Genomic DNA, 18,053 nt, shown 5'->3' on the forward strand with positions numbered 1-18,053 from the left:
TTGAAGGCCAAAGCTGAAAATTGGCTTTAAATGACAGTAAATTTAGTTTTACTGTCCAAAAATGATGTCTTACCTTTTCTGTATAATTACCTTTTTTCTGGAATTCTTTTTTCCCCTAAGCAGTACATGTAGCTCTTTAATGCTTATTTAATGATGGCAGGTTGGGGTATAATTATTCAGCCATTGAGCTTTTGAACTGTTGCTGCAAGAATAATAACAGGATTAGTCTTTATGTTAATGTCCAAAACCAGTGGCCTGTTTTATTACTAGTATGTTGGTAGTATTTTGGTATACAGTGGAAGTGCATCATGGTGGTCCGTCCTGCCACGGATCAGTACCACAGCCTTGTTCTGAGCTAATTCACAAAGAGCAGTGGTGTTAAATACAAAGGAACAGGGTTGACTGAGTATGTGGCCAAGACTTTGTGTGAAATCTGTAGATGCTTTTTGTTTGATACATGTATGTGATTGGCAACACATTTATGGATATTCAATTAATAAGAGTAATTAAAAAAAGCATAGAGCTGCTTCTAAAATGACCGCAGAACCATAAATGAAGAAGTAGCAAATACAAAGTTGCATACAGTCAATATCGGGTTCGTGTGAATTTCTCTTTTATTGACAATGAAATCTAGTGATGTTATATAGTTGCATTAAAACTGTGGTGGGTGGACGGTGGCCAGCTGCCAGACGCCCACCCAGCTGCTCTCACTCCCCCTCCTCAACAGGACTGGGGAGAAAACAAGATCTGCTCCAGCACCTCCTCCCCCTCCTTATTCTCTGACTTTGCTGCTCGCGGGGCTGTTTCTCACACTTTTTTCCTCACTCCTTACTGCCTGGCACCATTTTGCCCTTTCTCAAATATGCTTTCACAGAGGCACTACCAGCTTCACTGACAGGCTCACCTGTGTCCTGCAGCAGGGCTGCTGTGGAGCTGGCTGGAACCGGCTGGAACCAGCTGTGCCCGGCACAGGGCAGCCCCGGCCTCTCCTCACAGAGGCCCCTGAAGCCCCGCCGCCAGTGCCTGGGCACGGACACCCTGTACCAAAACTGAAGGGATCTCCTGGCTCATTGAATGAATTCCTTGTAATTGCAGGCAAACGTGTTAAGGTCAGAAGATCTGTAAGAATTTTATTCTGTAAGTTCCAGATACCATAAAGAGCTTGACTGTACCAGAGGTCTCTTGCAAAAGACCAAAGGCAGCAACCTCAGCCTGTCCCAGGAGGAAGGCAAGAAAGGTCGCTATTGCCCTGTGTTCCTTAGCGTGTCCCAAATGCCAGAGAATTTGGTCCAAGGAATTCCGAGGCGGCTCTGGGAAGGGGATGATGCCTCACTCTTCAGTCCTTGCCCACTCATCTGGAAAAAAGTGTTTCCTCCCTCCAGATCTGGCCATTGGGTGAGCTCGTGACCAGGCTGGACCCCTCGGGTGTCATTATCAGGAGAAATTTCACATTCTGCCCAACATCCTCTGAACGGCTGTGTCAATCTGTAATGCTTCTGACTGAAGTGAATCCCATCTTCCTCCTCTTCCCGAAGAGACCAGCTTTTGTGCTGAGGCGGGGAAAGCCCTATGTTAGCTGCAGCAGGACGCAGGGAGGAGCGGGCAGAAGCAAAGACAAATGTGCAACCAAACAAAATCAAGTCATGTTTAAAACTCCTTTTCAAATACCAGCAAATCAAACCCCAGGGACTCAAAGCGTAGTCTTAAACTATTCCTATCCCTTCCATAACTTTATCAAACCTCATTGTGAAACAGTTCAGGTTCTTTAATGGATAACCTGTTTAGAAGGCCATTCCAGAACTATACTCCCTTCATAGGCTTACAATTAATTGATCATGACGATTATCTATCATTTACCTTGTACAGGTGGTATCCTTTCACTTAAATAATTTGTCTTCCTCTTCATTTTTATGCTTGAATATATTTATAAGTTCACTGTATTATTTCTGGGCCTATTTTTAAATGTCACTTCATATGCACCTTTCAGACTGCTGATACAAATTGCAGAATTGGCTTTAATGAGATCACTGTGCATAGATGCCATTCGAACTGCAGAAGCACTACGTCTTTTAAAACTTTCTATCAGCATTATTTTTTTAGTCTTTAGCCTGTTTTGGAAGAGCAAATAGTATGCAAACCCAGAGAACCAAATACACACTAACAGCCTTCCTTATGGTGCAATAGTCAGAAAGTTAAGTTCTTGCTGCTTTTAGGAGAAAATGCCTGTCTTGACAAGGCTGGAGAAAGGCGTTCAAAGAAAGGCTCAGAGTGGGCACAGGACATAGGAGATGTTCAAACTCTAACTTTTCAATCCCTCCTATGGAAGACTTAGATGGAATAAATTTCCCTGAGAGAAAAACAACTTTGTCATAGTTTTGAAAGGACATAAGTTGTCTCACAGATTCTCTTTTATTAATCCTTCAGAAGAACAAATCTGCCTATTAAACCTCAGTTGTTACAGGTGAGCCTGCTTCTTTTTGTTCTACTTTCTTCCATTTTGTTTAGAAGTATTCCATACAATTTTGGCGCTATTATTATTAATTAAATCATTGCAATATTAGTGCTGTTAGGATAAGACAATGTGAAGTAAGGTCTGATTTTCAATGGTGTTACTTTACTGGTATATTTTGAAACGTGCAAAGTAGGTTTTTGTAGAATAAGGTAGGCTTCATGCATTACGCCAGACCTTCCTTTCACTGCAGTTGGATATTTCCTTTTTTATTCCTCAGTATTTGTTTGTAAACCAATTGGTGTTGACTTTGCCTACAGAACAGTTGTGCTCATGTGACATGAATTTTTAACAGCTAAATTTACTGTTTGGGAATGTTCAGCAAAACAGTGAACTTGAATCAAATAATGAATATTCACGACTAGCAAATTTGTGCATACCATGAACTTGATGGTATTAACATCATCAATCAGGGGCTCAAGTCACTAATCATAAGTACTTAATGCTGTGCTCAGCAAAAAGCTGTTGAACAGCCATAGATGGAAATATTTGCATAAACCCTTTGCTGCACATTCCTGTAGAATAAACACATTTGTACAAATTTTTCTCCATTAGTGGAATATTTGCCATCAATAAGGAATGTTAACTTTGCAGATAGTCAGTTGTGATTGACTTGCCCATGTCTCTCTGCAGGACTATGCACACTCAAGTGTATTTTAATGCTGGGATGCAAACGCCAATCAGGAGCCATACATCCGCTTTAGGTATCTTTTTGAGATTGTATTACTGGGACTCTAGTGGAAACAATAGCTCATGTAGTAGTAATTGATTTCAGATGTCCCAGCATTGTAAGAAGTTCCAATGGGTTATTTAATTATCAAAAGGTCATAATATATCCACAGACTTGCGATACTTGTAGTGTTTTGTTCATTGATCAATAATTTCATGTCTGCTATACTTAAAATGATCTAAAGTCACCACAGATGTTTAACCGGTAAATCCTGTCAGATTTATCTTCAAATCCATTAATAATTTTTACAGATAACTAAGATTTTGCTGGTGGAAAAGAACTGCTGCAAAGGCAAGTGTGCTGTAATTGGGTGTCAGTGCAAGTGAGATTATTTAGTTTATTTAGTCATTGCAAAATTTATTTTAAATGCCTGTGACATTTAAACTGTTCATTTATATACCATAACAATTCTATTCTAATTGTAATATCAGTCTACTTTCTGCTCTTAAAAGGCTAGAGGCCAATGAGATGCTTATTTGAAAAAAGCACTTAATTTCTCTGTAAACTGCTGGGTCCTAAGCCTCTCCCCTAACCCATAGTCTGAGACTGTAAAATAAAGCGGTGCAGGCTAATGGCATGCCAGATATTAACTACCATAATCGTTGAGGCTGTCATTCCATTACATCAGGCTCAAAAAGCATAGTAATTTTTGTTAATCGTGTTCCTATCCTAGCTTCCACATTTTGTTAGTGTCGGGGTTTTTTACAGCAAAAGGTATAGTTGAGTTGATGATTTTTTATCTCTTAGAGAAAAATGTAATTAACATGGTGAACTAGTGCTGCTGTGTAACAGAAAAAATCTGAAATGACAAGATGACACATAGTAAGAAGAACTTCAGGAGAGAAATAATATGAATGCAGCTGGCTTGTCTATGGCCATTTCCTTTTGTTACATCCATGCCGTAAGGAGTTTACTGCACTTGTGAAGGACACAAACAGGAATCCTGAAGTATTTTTGCTTTTTCTGTGTCTTTTCTTTTGAAGAAGTATTGGCCGCAAAAGGAAAATTCATTTTTAGATTTCAAATATCCTTCTTTAGAGGCTCTTAGGGGCCCTTGATCTATCTGTATGCTTATACTCTGCATACCTATGAAAATCATACCCAAATTTTAATTGTAAGAACTTTAAATTCCATAGACTTGTTTTCTTGACCAGTCCTTTCTTTACCAGCTCTCCACAACTACAGAAACATTAAACTGATTAAACTCTCTCGCATTTTTTTGTGTGCTTTAATTCTATAGATCTGCTATGGAGCTAACAATAGATGCTCATTTAATTGAATCAGTTAAATCCAAATCAGATTTGAAATTCTGTTTATAGCATTATTCAAGAAAACTTTACCTTAACAGATGACTGTAACAGCTGATGGAATGTGTGCTGGATGCCTCTTGAGTGTGCATGTGTAATACAGTATTTTGTTCTTTGCAAAGGAAAACCATAAGCAAAAGCATTTGATAATAATGATAGCAATTTATGCACAAAGTCTTTTTATTTCATTAAAGTTTTCAGAAATCTAAAGTCTAGATATACTTTTGCTCATGAAGAAGAAAGAAATTCACCAAATATAAAGGGCTGTATTCAGCATGGAATCAAAAGTATTTTTACTCTAAGCACAAAATGTCAGTCAAAAGTAGCAGGAGTACCGGATATTTTGGGGCACTCAGAGAATTCAAGCTTATAATGAGAAATTAAGTTTATAAAAATACTCCTTTTTCCATCCTATTTTAAGTGAAATGGGAAAACTGATCACTCATTATGTGTGGAAAATAAAGAGTCCACACAAAGACAGCCTCTTTCTTTACTTTTTACTTTACTTTACTTTCTTTCAGCGTAAGCTGTTATTTTTTCATCCCATTTCGGTTGCATCTGTGCTAAGAATAAAGACATTACACTGCTTCTCTTTCTATTTTGACATCATGTACCTCCCTGGTTAACTAATTGGTATTTTGTTTTACTCACTAGCCATAAATCAAAACTGTTCACATAAAAGTCCCTCTTTCGTAGTGGAAAATCACAGGTAAATGGGTTTTGGTCCAAATTCAGGGTAAATAAAAGGACTCCTATCAGCTTTGGTCAACTATATATCAGGTGTTTGTTTGGAGAGGATCCGAAAGGCTTAGTGGGCAGCACAAATAATATTCTGATTTACCTTTTGGCCTTTCCATTCAAAAAGTTGCTGGAAAGTTCCATGATATTTAACTGTAGTATGATATTCATTATCGCCTTGTTACTGTTGCTACCTGCTTTCTGTGCAAGGAAGACTGGTGTTTCTGTCTTCTCTCTCTTTTCAGAGTGCTTTATGTAGTATCCTCCTTTCAAACCATTCCTTTAGCGTAGAGCACTCGGCAATACTGCGTCACACAAAATGTGGAGGTGATGAGCTGAGTTCCACTGAATCTTGTACTGTCGATTTAGATGCAGTAGAGTCAGGAATAGACTCTTAAAACTCCGACTGGCAATACGTCAGGTTTTTTGATGTCGTGCCCTAATGAAAAGGGAGTGTATTACTGCTTCTCTAACCCACAGTGATATGTTGTAGTGTTATAACTGCAAAATGCATTTTCCCCTCACTACAAAGCCTCTTCAGAAAGCATATCAGATGTGTGATGATAAAGGGTGTGTGGAAGATTTGACCTTGCTGCCAGCTTTCTTTTTGCCTCCCAGAGAGCAAGGATTGCTCTGAAGTGTTTCTTCCTAGTTTGATAATTTCTCCCTATCCCTAAAAGCTTGCAATAGTTCATTGGCAGTTCTCTCATTCTTCATGTTGTTTTGGACTTTGCACCACACGGTAGGCAGACAAAGAGAAAATGTAAAACGGATGTGATCAGGTTGTAAGAACAAACCTCTTGTTCTTATGCAAACCTAACAGAGGCCTGTGTGCATTTTGAGGCAATATAAACTACTTTTGGAAGTATTCACAGGTAAAGTCTTACAGAAACCTTAGAGACTCTGAAAGGCAGAGCTGGCAGTGCTGTTGGTGATAACCAGCAGAGCTCCATTAATTTTGAAGGAATTCTATTAATTCACAGTGATGGTATGTCTGCCTGCATTTCTATAGCCAGAAGACAGACCCAAGAGATGTGCTTGTCCTGCCTGTTATACATGTGCATGTTTAACTAGTGAATATTTTTTTGTTGCTTAGTTCAAATAGCTACAACTTAAATACTGTATTACACACATGGTCACATATGTAGACTATGTTAAGACAATGTCTAGTAAGATTTTGAAACCGGAACAAGTCAAAGTTCAGGTTGCCTGATAAATATGAATTTGATGCCTTGGACCATATCTGTTAGGATTTAGATTTTCATTACATTATTGAATTATTTTTTTGCAGTAGATTTTTGCCCAGTTGATTGTGTAGGGTGAAGCTGCTCTAGTACTGAAACCAGCTCTATGTTGAGATAAAAGGCTGTTGCTGGTAAACTCCTTATCTGCAACTGTCACGGAAGTTGGAGAGTGGACTATAAATGAGACAGGGTATTTTAGCAAAGAGAAAGGATCATTACGATCATCTCATGATGAAAGCAGCTGCCCATTCTCATAAAGACTGAATTTGACTCCTACCCATGCCACAAATGTCCTGTGAGATCCATTTTTGCAAGATGGTCACTACCTCTGAAAATCTAATTTCAGGATGCCTGAATTGGAGTTCTGAAGTCTGGTCTGCCAAAATAAAGTCACTCACAGCTCTGATTAGCATCAATGAAAGCTATATTTAAAACACACACAGTGCTATGAAACCCACGTTTTTCTCCTGCTGTCCTGACAAAAAGTCATGTGATAACCCAATAAAAAAATTTCAAACCCAATACTTCTAATTTGGCAACATTTCGTACACAGTTGAAATGGTGATCTTATCCTGAAACTCAACAGTATACTTTAATATAAGGCAGTCTGTCATCCCTGGCTACAAAATAATATTTAAAGGGGATGACCACTTGCTTGAACTAATGGAAATTCAGACAAACAGAAACTAATTCATGTTCAGAATTCAATACCTTTCTATCGGAAGGCATGATTTTGCAGTAATTGTCTTTTGCTTTCCAGGAGGGGGCCAAAACTAACTCATGTTCAGAATTCAATACCTTTCTATCGGAAGGCATGATTTTGCAGTAATTGTCTTTTGCTTTCCAGGAGGGCTCCCTCTGCAAGTGTATAGTCAGCCTGTAGAAGTTTTCAGCTGTCATCTTTTCAAACTGTATCTGCCTTTCAAAATAATGATACTTAGAGGTGCCACTGAATGTCTTTCTGATGTTCACTTTTCATTGCTGTTTACAAGTCTTTGAAAATAGGAACATATGTAGACTTGCTATACGAGTTGACATTGTTGTGTATAGTTAAGGGCTAAAGCAGAGGGTATGTAGGCATAAATCAAGAGAGAAAGTTTACAAGAATGTTGCATTGTTATAAAATTTTAATTGTCATAATGATATTGGGTTGCAAACTGATGCAAACAAATATTTTTGGACTTTTTGTCACCTGCAGTTATAATTTGTGAAAGTATCAATCATGGGTTTTTTCCAAGACAAACCTCAAGAATGTATAGCTTTGTGTAGAGTTTTCCATGTTTTCACATGTATTTGTGATTTGGGAATTACGATGTTTTAATTTTTCCAACCAAAAGACCAAATATGTTTTGTGATTATAATCTACTGTAATCTAGAAAAATACCATTTTTTCCTGTTTCTATTATGATTTTGTCACTTCTTACCAACACAAGCCTTCATGTTCAGCCCTCTGTGTCTGGTCAAAAAGATACTTGAGGTTTCTTGTGTTACATGTACTTTGGAAATATGACTCACCATAAATAAGTCAGTAACTGCTACATCTTGATAACCTTAATTGGTGTAGCAAAACTGCTTTATCTATGTCTAAGTGTATGTATATATCAAAATTTTAAATGTAAGAATCATAACCATTTGAGTAAAATTGATGTAATTGCTACAGTTTCAAAAAAACTTAATGGCACTTAATTAAACCTGGATCTAATAGATTGACTAGAATGTATATAGAGCAACGTCCTCATGCTAAACCTTTGCTCTGTAAGTAGCTTCTTGTCTTTCAGTGGAATTATTAGATTAAGCAAGGATTTGAAGGTTTGAACTCACATTTTTCTAAATTCTTTTTGTGTTTCCGTAAACTGCATTGTCTAATCTTGAAAAAACTGGCTTTATATTTGCAGTCTTTGTGCCATAACAGGTTACCTCATTTCAAAAACATAAGTCATCGTTGATGACAGTCTTCTCTCAGTATGTAAAAATACTCATGGAGTGTTTGTGTAATGGAAACTTCTAGGCAAGGATAACTTTTGGAAATACTACTTGATCTTAATGCTTATTTTTTAAATCTTTGAATAAATTGATATGGCTGATCATGGAGGGGACCAAAGAAGTGTTCATGAGGGAAAGAGATTGATAGAGTGGAGACTGAGGAAGAATAAGAACACAGTAATCTTCTACACGTTTTCTCTGCAGTTGATTTGTAGCACATTATATTCACTGAATCCAAATAAATTATTACTTTATATAGTAAAAGGATCTGGAAAACTCAGAGGCTGATGTATTTTGTTGTTAAAATCTCAGGCGATCATTTTTCAAAACTAACTTTTAATGTTTTCCTTACGTCTCAGGTTCCCAGTCTGAACCTCCATCGTGCAGTGCCAGTTCCATCACTTGCCCATCTGCCTGCACCTGCAGCAACAATGTAGTGGATTGTCGAGGAAGGGGCTTAACAGAAATTCCAGCTAACCTACCAGAGGACATTTGGGAAATGTAAGTGCCAATGTAATGCACCATTCTTTTCCATGTCTCTCCATTTTTAGTCCATGTCATAGCCTCCTGTGTGGAAGAAAGGCATATGTTTTGAAAACTGTTCTGAGTAGTTATCAGGTATATTGTAGTTGTCCTCTTTGCTTTCGTTCTTTTGAGCTAAAGGCTCCAACCATTCTTTAATGTAAATTAAGATATTGTTTGAAGTTGCCCTACCCCAAAGCAAGGTAAAGTTCTTGGCATATTATGTTCAGATTGCGTTTACATCTCACAAATCTGGGATTACAGTTCTATAGTCAGGAAAAGGATATACACAGTCATTTTTTTTTAAATTGAATTGTTTTATTTTTAGTTGGTGAACTCCCCAAGAGATGGAGGGATTTCTTGTTAGCTTGGCAGGATGCATTTGTAATGAAGTGAAGTATGACATCAGAACACATTGTCCCTGCTGATTTTACCTTCTATTTCTTGTCTCCAACATTTTGTTATTCCCAATTCTTTAACACTTTTGTGACTTTCTGTGTTGTGAAATCAGATGCTGGTTTTACAGACTTGTTTGTCTTTGCTGCTTTTAGGAATTCTAATCCTCTATTTTTGCGTCCATGACTTCATACTCCTGTGGTCCTGAAATACTGTTACATTAAACCCACGTTGCTTTTGGTTAGTCCATAGGGAATACAGATCACTTATTTTCCTATTTAGGTGCTTGTCGTAGAGAGGTTACTGGCATCCAACCAGCTTTTACAGTCTACATAGTATGGATTCAAATATTTGATAGTCACTGGAGTCATTCAGCTTCTCGTTGCTGCAGAAATACTGCTACATAGCAAAATTCACTAGGATAAAGCCTAAGTTGAATTGCTTATAGGTAGCCTGGCCCACTATGATATGCCAGGAATCTGACAGTTATGGCCAAGGAAGATGATGAGCTATATTGTTTGCTGGTGATCTGCTCTACACCACCACTCCTCTAAGTCACTTTATCACTTGCTTTTATAATTTAAGATTCACCTCAAATTTGTTTGGATTGCTGTCTCAGCACAACACTTTAGAGGTAGCTTATGCTTGATTGTGTATCTCCACAGAAAAGAGATTAGAAATGAAAAAATTAGCTCAATAATTGCAAAGAATAAACATCATCTTAAAATTAACATTGTTGAGAATGTATCTAGAGCATGTAAAAATGTTTACAGGAAATATAAACTCTTATGCAAGCTGTTCTGAATGCTCATTACCTGCTTGCTCGCCTCCTGACAAAGTTCAGAATGTATTGGTTGTTCAATTCCAGTATATTGTGGCATACAAAATATGCATGTAATACTTGTTTTTCTGTGCATGAAAGTCAGTTAAAATTATCCTGAAAATATAAATTGTTTGGCATACTAAGAATATTCAATGTTTAGTCCTGTTTCCAATTCTGTCAGATGGAGTACAAATTTTCAGGAGTGGCTGGAATGGTTCTTTAATAAGAGACAGAGGATGAAATTTGTCCAGATTTGCCCACAAATTAGGGTTGGGCTAGGAGAATTGTAAAATTTTATTTTGTAGTGTTGAAAATGCTAGCAGAAATCAGATGATCTTTGTGGCTCCATACCAGAGTCACATGGAGAGCAGTATCTGCAGGAAGACTGAGATTGGTGTGCTCCAGCAGCCTCCTGACAGCAGTGCACCTCAGTGTGAGAAAACAAGTGAAAATGTTCACCTTTAGTGTGGGTATAATAGCATCGAGTACCCAAGCCCTGTCTCCATTTTGGTTGCTCTAGCCCACAAACCTAGCCCCTGTAACTTGTAATAAAAGCAACTTAGAAGATCTCCTTAGGAGAGCAGAAAGTGAAGGAAGACTTGGAGAGCCTTTAAGTTAGATGATGAGGTAGCGAGTCAAGATGCATATAACATTTTAAGAAACTTTCATAACCTGGAGGTTATAAACCTTCTAGACCTATGGAACACCACATAAAGCTCTTAGCACACCATTTAATGATTTAGATCTGTCAGACTTCTTGCATCTTAGGCAGTACTTATTTGAATATTTGTCTGTAGATAAATCTCTTATATCGCTCTAATCCTGCACATATCCTTTGCAATTCACAGGCACTTCAGGTGGGAGTAGTTCTGCAGAACTTCAGACTGTAACCTTCATGAAAACATCTATTGCTCACTTTCTGTGGGAATCAATCCTGTGAAGATTTCATTCTTATGGAATATATATATTAAGAATTTAAGTAGTTCTATCTATTTACGATGAGGGTGGTGAAACACTGGCACAGGTTGCCCAGAGAGGTGGTGGATGCCTCATCCAGCCAAGGTCAGGCTGGACAGGGCTCTGAGCAACCTGATCTAGTTGAAGATGTCCCTGCTCATTGCACAGGCGAGGGTTGGACTAGATGACCTTTAAAGGTCCCTTCCAACCCAAACTATTCGATGATTCTATGATTCTATCAGAATAAGTCTTAGCGAGTGACATCACTTACATATGGTTTTTCCTACTGGTAGAATGGTGTTTTCATTTTGTAAAAGTACTAGTAAAAAAGAGCAATTAACCTTATGTCCAAGGGCAAACTATTACATATTCTCACATAGAGTAAAGGATATAGTCGCGTAGAAAAAAGTTTCTGGAAAGATGGAAGAAGCTGCCACAGTGTTTTCCTGGAAAAATCCTGACATAAATTCTTTTGAACAAGATAGCCATTCCGGTTTATGCAGAAGTCTGACATACTGCTCAGAAATTCAGTTTGTCTGAGGCTGCTTTAGGCTTATTCAATATAAAATCCATCCAGAGGTCTGGTTCCAGCTACACATGGAATAATGACTGTCTTTTGATTTGATATGATAGGCAGAATAATACTCTTTTGCTGTAATGTTATAGCAATGGGGCCAAGTAAATTCTCTCTACGTGCTGCAACCCACATCTCTTGCTCTCACACAACAGTACTGTTGGGTTTTTTCTCTTGAGATTTATCCCCCATGGTTGGCATTTAGTCAGACCCTTTGTGTAAAAGGTGGCTACGTAGTGGCGCTGCCTGAACACTTCTTTCTGGACTCTGTAATCCTATGATCTGATCCTCATCATCTTTGAGAGATCTAACTCTTACTAGAGATGAGACTCCTCCTATGGAACATGGGGTACTGACAAACTACATGGTTGGGTTGCTGTTACATAGAATCCTAAGGGATATTACTTGAGATGGTGTATTTTTCGTTCAGCAGTTTTAATCTAGTATTGTAACTAAATTCCACTAAAATACATTCCCCCCTATAGACTGTAGCCCAGTCATAATATTTATATGATAGTATTAAAATGCTGTGCCTTCCTCAGTTCCACTTGGGGCTTTTCCAAGTTCTTTTGCTTGGTTATTAGTTGCATTCAGTTACAGCTTTCCAGTTCTTGTATTTCCCCTTAACTCAGTATTTCTTTGTAAGCCAAATTGTATCCGATAAGAACCCTTGACTGACAAACTGTTTGACAAAAAGGAAACACACAGCTGTTACTCTAACATGGTTATTAAAGGTAACCTACATTTCACTCTGTGTTTCGATATTAATTAAAGATCTTTTACTCAGCCTTCCTGCCTTTCTTCATTAACATGGGTAGGCAGAACCTTCTCTGACAAAGCTGCCAAGAAGTCCTAAATTTGTTTTTGTTGATAAAAACCTATCACAAAACAGGCAACTCGCTTGTCACGGAACATAAAACAAGCAACATATGACACTTATTTTCCCTTGCTGCTGACCTCTGCCACCTGTGACTTAGGAGTCTGTGGTGTCACTCTATTACACCTCTCCCTGAGCTGCATTATCCTGAAGGCCCTCATTGCAAGAATGTTTATTATTAAATAAAGGAATTTAGGAAAGCTAGAAATCTGTATCCCAGCCTTGCTTTTTCATAATTTCATAAAATAGGTAGCTAGAATGTACAGAATGCAATTCATTTTTTTATAAAGCTTCTTGTTCAGTGGGGAGCTGACATCAGCAGCCAAATTGACTGAGGAAAAATGAGTTACAAGAAATTGAAGCTGAGGAATACAGACTGTGTGTTGAATGTTATAAAAGATTCTCTGCTTACAAAGTGGTTCTCTTGTGTTTTTCAGAGGAGAAAGGAACAGCGTATGTTATAGAGAAACACATGAGAATAAGCACAGAAAAGTTTTGCATGAATACTTGGATGAAAACAAAAGTCATTAAGCACCTGGAGGCATTTACTGAAAAAGAAATGCCAAAACAAATATGGCTTGATGGTTTGCTGGTAAATGAACAATATAGTCATTTGACTACATTGGAACAGCATCTACAATAAAAGGAAAAGTTTGCATTTATTTAGAAAGGGTGAGAGAAAATGCATGCAAGATAAATAGGGAACATAGTGTGAATGCAGAATGGACTTGACCTTGGAGGGATACAGCGAGGGAGGGATGACCTACAAACTAGTAGGAGACAAAGTCTCCAAAGAATCTGTTTTTCTGATCAGACTTGATCGCAACCTCGCAACCAGTGTCTGTCAGACTGAATGGCAGCTCAGCCCACAAAGACAGCACAGCCAGTGCTCCACAGCTAGTGGAGACCTGTTAAATCCAAAGCTACCAGCTGTGCCTGCGAGAGTCACTGCTCTGCAGCTTGTGGGAGCTTGGAAGGGTGTTGTGAGAAACACGCTTGCCACAACAGCGGATTTCACTCAGCATGTGGTTTGGGCTGTTGTTGGCTCAGGACATTGGGCTGGATGGATCTGAGCTCTGGCGCTGTCTGCTCGTTCTCAATTATTAGTGTTTGGCTGGTTTTGTGCCAGGGAAAGGACAGCTTTCCTGCACTTGCAGATGTGGAGCACTGGGAGTAACGGCACCGCTAGCCCTGTCTGTAGTGTTTCAAACAGTATTTGCTTCAACATGCTGCCTGCCAGGTTCGTTTGGCACCTCCCAGTACTGGAGAGTGATCAGTAACTCCCTATTAATCTTTCCCCCACCTCACTATACTTTTCCTCTGTCCCTTCTTTAGAACGAAGTGTTCATGCTGTTTGTCTCTCTCAGACTGATCTACTTCATTTTTTTAGTTATCGCTGTGAACAAGGCTGTATTTCAGGATATTAATTCTGGACAGCTTTTGTCTGAGAATTTTGTACACCTTAAAACAGTAGTGCAGGGACTACTACTTCTGCCTTTGTGTTTTGTAAAAGTTTGTATAAGACCTTCCTGAGTGAAAGCAGGGAACAGCCCCCCAGAGGCTGGCCCTCCTGCTGCTGTCTGGTCCAGAGTGCGTGGTGGAGGGTGCTCACGCTGTGGTGCCCAGAGGCAGGCAGGCTCTTGGGCTGCTGGAGCAGCAACCACTGGCACCAGCGCTGGCACTGGGCGCTGCTTCTCTGAAGGATCTTCAGATTGTGTAAAAGAAGGATTTGATTAATTGCTAGTGCTAAGGGCTGGATTGGGTTGGGACGGACACTTGAGAGAATAAAGACTAGCTGGGCCCAGTACAGAAACTGTTGGGAAAAGAAGGCTGAACTCAAATGAGGAAACAACAAAACATATGATGAGAAAGATTGGGAACAAAGGAAATCAAGTCAGGTTGATAAAAGTGCTATGAGTCTGAGAAAGTGAGGAATATTTGGTGATAAGGCCTGAGATCGCTGGTAGTCAACCTGGGACACAAGTTCTGCAGGGGGGGCTTTGGGGATGTGGCAGGAGGGCTGGGACGCCTGGTGGCATGGATGGGGGCTGGGCAGGCTGCGGGGCCAGGACAGAGTGGCGCAGGTGAAGATGGAGCTGAGGAGTCTCTTCCCACCAGAAAACACACATATCTTCCAGAGCCTTCCTGCCTCGTCACCATGTACTTGAGAAACCCAAAACCAATTTGCATATCTTTGTCCCTGTGCACTAGTGACCATCTACACAGAGTTTAACTATTAGACTACAGGGGATTTATTGTTTTAAGTACCGCTATTCCAGTTAGACATCAATGTAGAGGTCTAGGTGGTATACCTTTGTTACGCATGAGTTTCCTTGTGATGGAATTAGTTATTTCAGCTTTTGGGTTTTTTACTCCACTAAATTATATGTGGAGTAAATGTTATGAAATGTTATGGAAATGTTATGTGGAGTAAGTGTTATAAAAAAAAAGTAAAAAAAATTAGAAAATGCCAAAGTTAATGTTTGTAGCTGCAGTCTTCAGTCAGTGCTTTTGTATGTATTTGTTGTGGTATGCACTTTAATTACAGCATAGTCTCATGTTGCTGTTAAAAGACTGGATTCATTTCTTGTTGTCTAGGGATGCATCAGGGTGTGTAGGGAGGGAGCCTGTGTATATAGAATCTGTTTATTTGTTGCAGAACAGGAAAATTCTAAAATGGGGACTGTGAGGAAGATAATTGCATGAATGCTGTTCAGAGAATTGGTTTGTATGTCTTCTTGCCAGTGGTTTTATTAATTGATTCTGGGCAAGTGACTTGCACAAACTTTTCATGGGTGGTCACTAGTGATGTAATCCTCGGTTTCTGGCTGACTCAGCTGAGATATTCAGAAGTGCTGAGGACTCACAGCTGCAGCAAAAGTCAATAGGAGCTGCGCTTTGAACACGTTGTGCTGTGCAACGCTAATTACTTTGAAAAGCCAAGTCCAAATTATCTGCAGACTTATAAATCAAACTCCAGAATCTAAAGTATATCCTTAGATCTTGAAAATGATCTTGGATTTCAAACCTGTGCTTTTTCATATCAGGCTTGCTTTATCGCTGTTACTTAACCTGTACAATACTCTCTGTCTGGTGAGATTAAGAGAAATATAATTGTATAAACCAACAGTAATGCTGGATAGAATGTATCTAAATCAGAAACGAGGACCTTTTGTTTAAATGCTGATGTAATTGCTCCAGACTGAGTAAAGAGGCTGACAGTCCCTCAAGGAAAAGTGCTGCTTAGGCACCCGTATCTGGTGAGATAATAACCACAGCTTCCCGTCTGGCTTCTGAGCAGAATAAAATAGGATGGCAGCCCTTCTACCAGCATCTAGGTTTGGCTTAAGGTCAGTTTTGAGTCACTTGTTCTATGTTGGTTTAGTTTATCATTCTCACTATTGATAGCTGAATTGGTGACTGATATTTTTGTAGCTATGAGTAGTGCTTGATTTTGGTAGATAATTTCTACTCTTAGGAAAAATGCTAAGAGTTTGAGCACTAAGGAAAAATCTAATGCACTTAACTGTTGGTTTTCTCATGGTTCTGTCAGAATGAAAACGAACCTACTTTTCTGCAAGAGAATCACTTTGAAAAGTAATGTTCTACTTGTTCCACCTTTAATTAATGCTTTTCTGACAAATTTAATATTTAGAGAATTGCTGTCATGAGGGTACCACTGTGTTGGGCAGTATTGCAGACAGACCTGTAGATAGATGAGTTTGTTGCTTTTGTTGCTTCAATGATTCTCTTGGGAAAAAATTACCTTCCCTGTTCTACAGTGCCTGTAGGAGTGTGTATTATAGGAGAGCTGGGACTTCAGTTATGAATCTTGATGAAGCTTTTGTGATTTGAGGAAGGTAATCAACAAATTCTAGGCATTTAAATTACTGGTGTATTCAAAATAAATTTTCCACTGATTAAAATAAAGTCAGAAAAGCTATTATAAAAAGATTGAGCACTGGTAACTATTTATTGTAATAAAATTAATTCTTTCTTATATAAATTATAAATTAACTGCACCATAACAATTTCATATATATTAACAATTGGCTTTGAAGTTCTCCGCTTCTTACAGGCAAGAGTGTTTTCTTTTTTCAAGAATATAAGTGTGTAGAAACTATAAACTTTGGGGATAGAGGAATGATGGTTCTGCATTTAACATTGTTCTTCCTCCTAAAAGAAAATTATAATAATTTTCCCAGGCTTCCAGTAAATACTGTAGCTGAAGCCAGCACAGTATTTTTGAACACTGTAATAAATGTTCCATAATTGCCTCTGGTGGCAAGTTCTCTGGCTAGGGAATCAGGTTGGCTCCTGCAGTTGAATCATATAATATGATTTTCCTTCACTGCTGTAAATTGGCTCTGGACAGCTTCACATGTCAAATTTGACTACAATTTTCTGGATCTCACTAGGCAAACTGTGTCATTCACTCCCTGCATTCAATATAAAAAAGAGGTTTCTATTGTCAGGCCAAAAATATGCAGAAAATCTTCTGTTCTATGAGGGCAAGACACAAAAATAATAAATAATGAATAAAATATTTTAGATTGAGAGTCAGTAGAGAAAATATAAATGCATGGGAAATGTTAGGAATAAAGGTGTGTTCTGTGCTGAGACAGATTAAGGAAAACAGGAAGCTATGTTTCACAGTTTCAGAAACAAGCAGTAATGGCAGGGAGTTTCTGCTGTAAGATCAAGGCAGGATTTATTTCTTACATCTTTACTTTTATTTGTAAAATTAAGTGTAACTAATGTCATCTATAGGCATAAGAAGATGGTTTTGGTTTGATAAATCTAGATTTCATACATGTGATAATTTTCATTTTGTCTGTATCATTTTTTACCTTCTTCTCTCCTCTTTATAATTGTGAGATTTCTTTTTAAAAAAAAAAGTTATGTGCAGGTGAATTTTACTCAGCCAAGCTGTGTAGGAGTTAGTAACCTTACAAGATTTGTAGGTTTGGGGTTGTTGTTTTTTTTGGTTTGGGGTTTTTTTTGTGTGTGTTCTTTTTTTTCCAGAGACATCACTTCAGTCCAGCAGGAACATACATTTAGCCTTATTAATAAAAATGAATGGTATGAATAAAAAGGCATATATCTTTTTTTATCTAATACAAATGTCACTCAAAAGCTCCTGTTTTGCCAAGCAAAATGAGGAGATTATAATGTATAATGAGCATATACATACTGAAAGCTGATTATGAAAGTGTAGAACGAATCACAGAAAATAAAATAAGGAGCATAAAATCATAACTTAGAAATAAAATATACTAATCAGATTTTTTTACTGCATGAAACACATTGTCTTTTGGCTTACATGTGTTGTTCTGTTTATTTTGCTAAAAAAAGTTAAGAAAAAGACAAAGGATTTGAGGAATGTTTATAGT

General features: G+C 38.2%; 1 protein-coding gene across 1 annotated transcript in view; it reads left to right on the forward strand.

Annotated features, from left to right (window-relative positions):
- SLIT3 (slit guidance ligand 3) overlaps positions 1 to 18,053 on the forward strand; it is a 553,189-nt gene that overhangs the window by 352,535 nt on the left and 182,601 nt on the right. Inside the window, exon 9 of the mRNA XM_009285701.1 lies at positions 8,871 to 9,012. Coding sequence (XP_009283976.1) covers positions 8,871 to 9,012 — 142 coding nt within the window. The remainder of the gene's footprint in view (positions 1 to 8,870; positions 9,013 to 18,053) is intronic.

The sequence above is a fragment of the Aptenodytes forsteri genome, unplaced genomic scaffold (genome assembly GCF_000699145.1).
Source record: "Aptenodytes forsteri isolate BGI_AS27 unplaced genomic scaffold, ASM69914v1 Scaffold54, whole genome shotgun sequence".
In the NCBI taxonomy this organism is placed as follows: Eukaryota; Metazoa; Chordata; class Aves; order Sphenisciformes; family Spheniscidae; genus Aptenodytes; species Aptenodytes forsteri.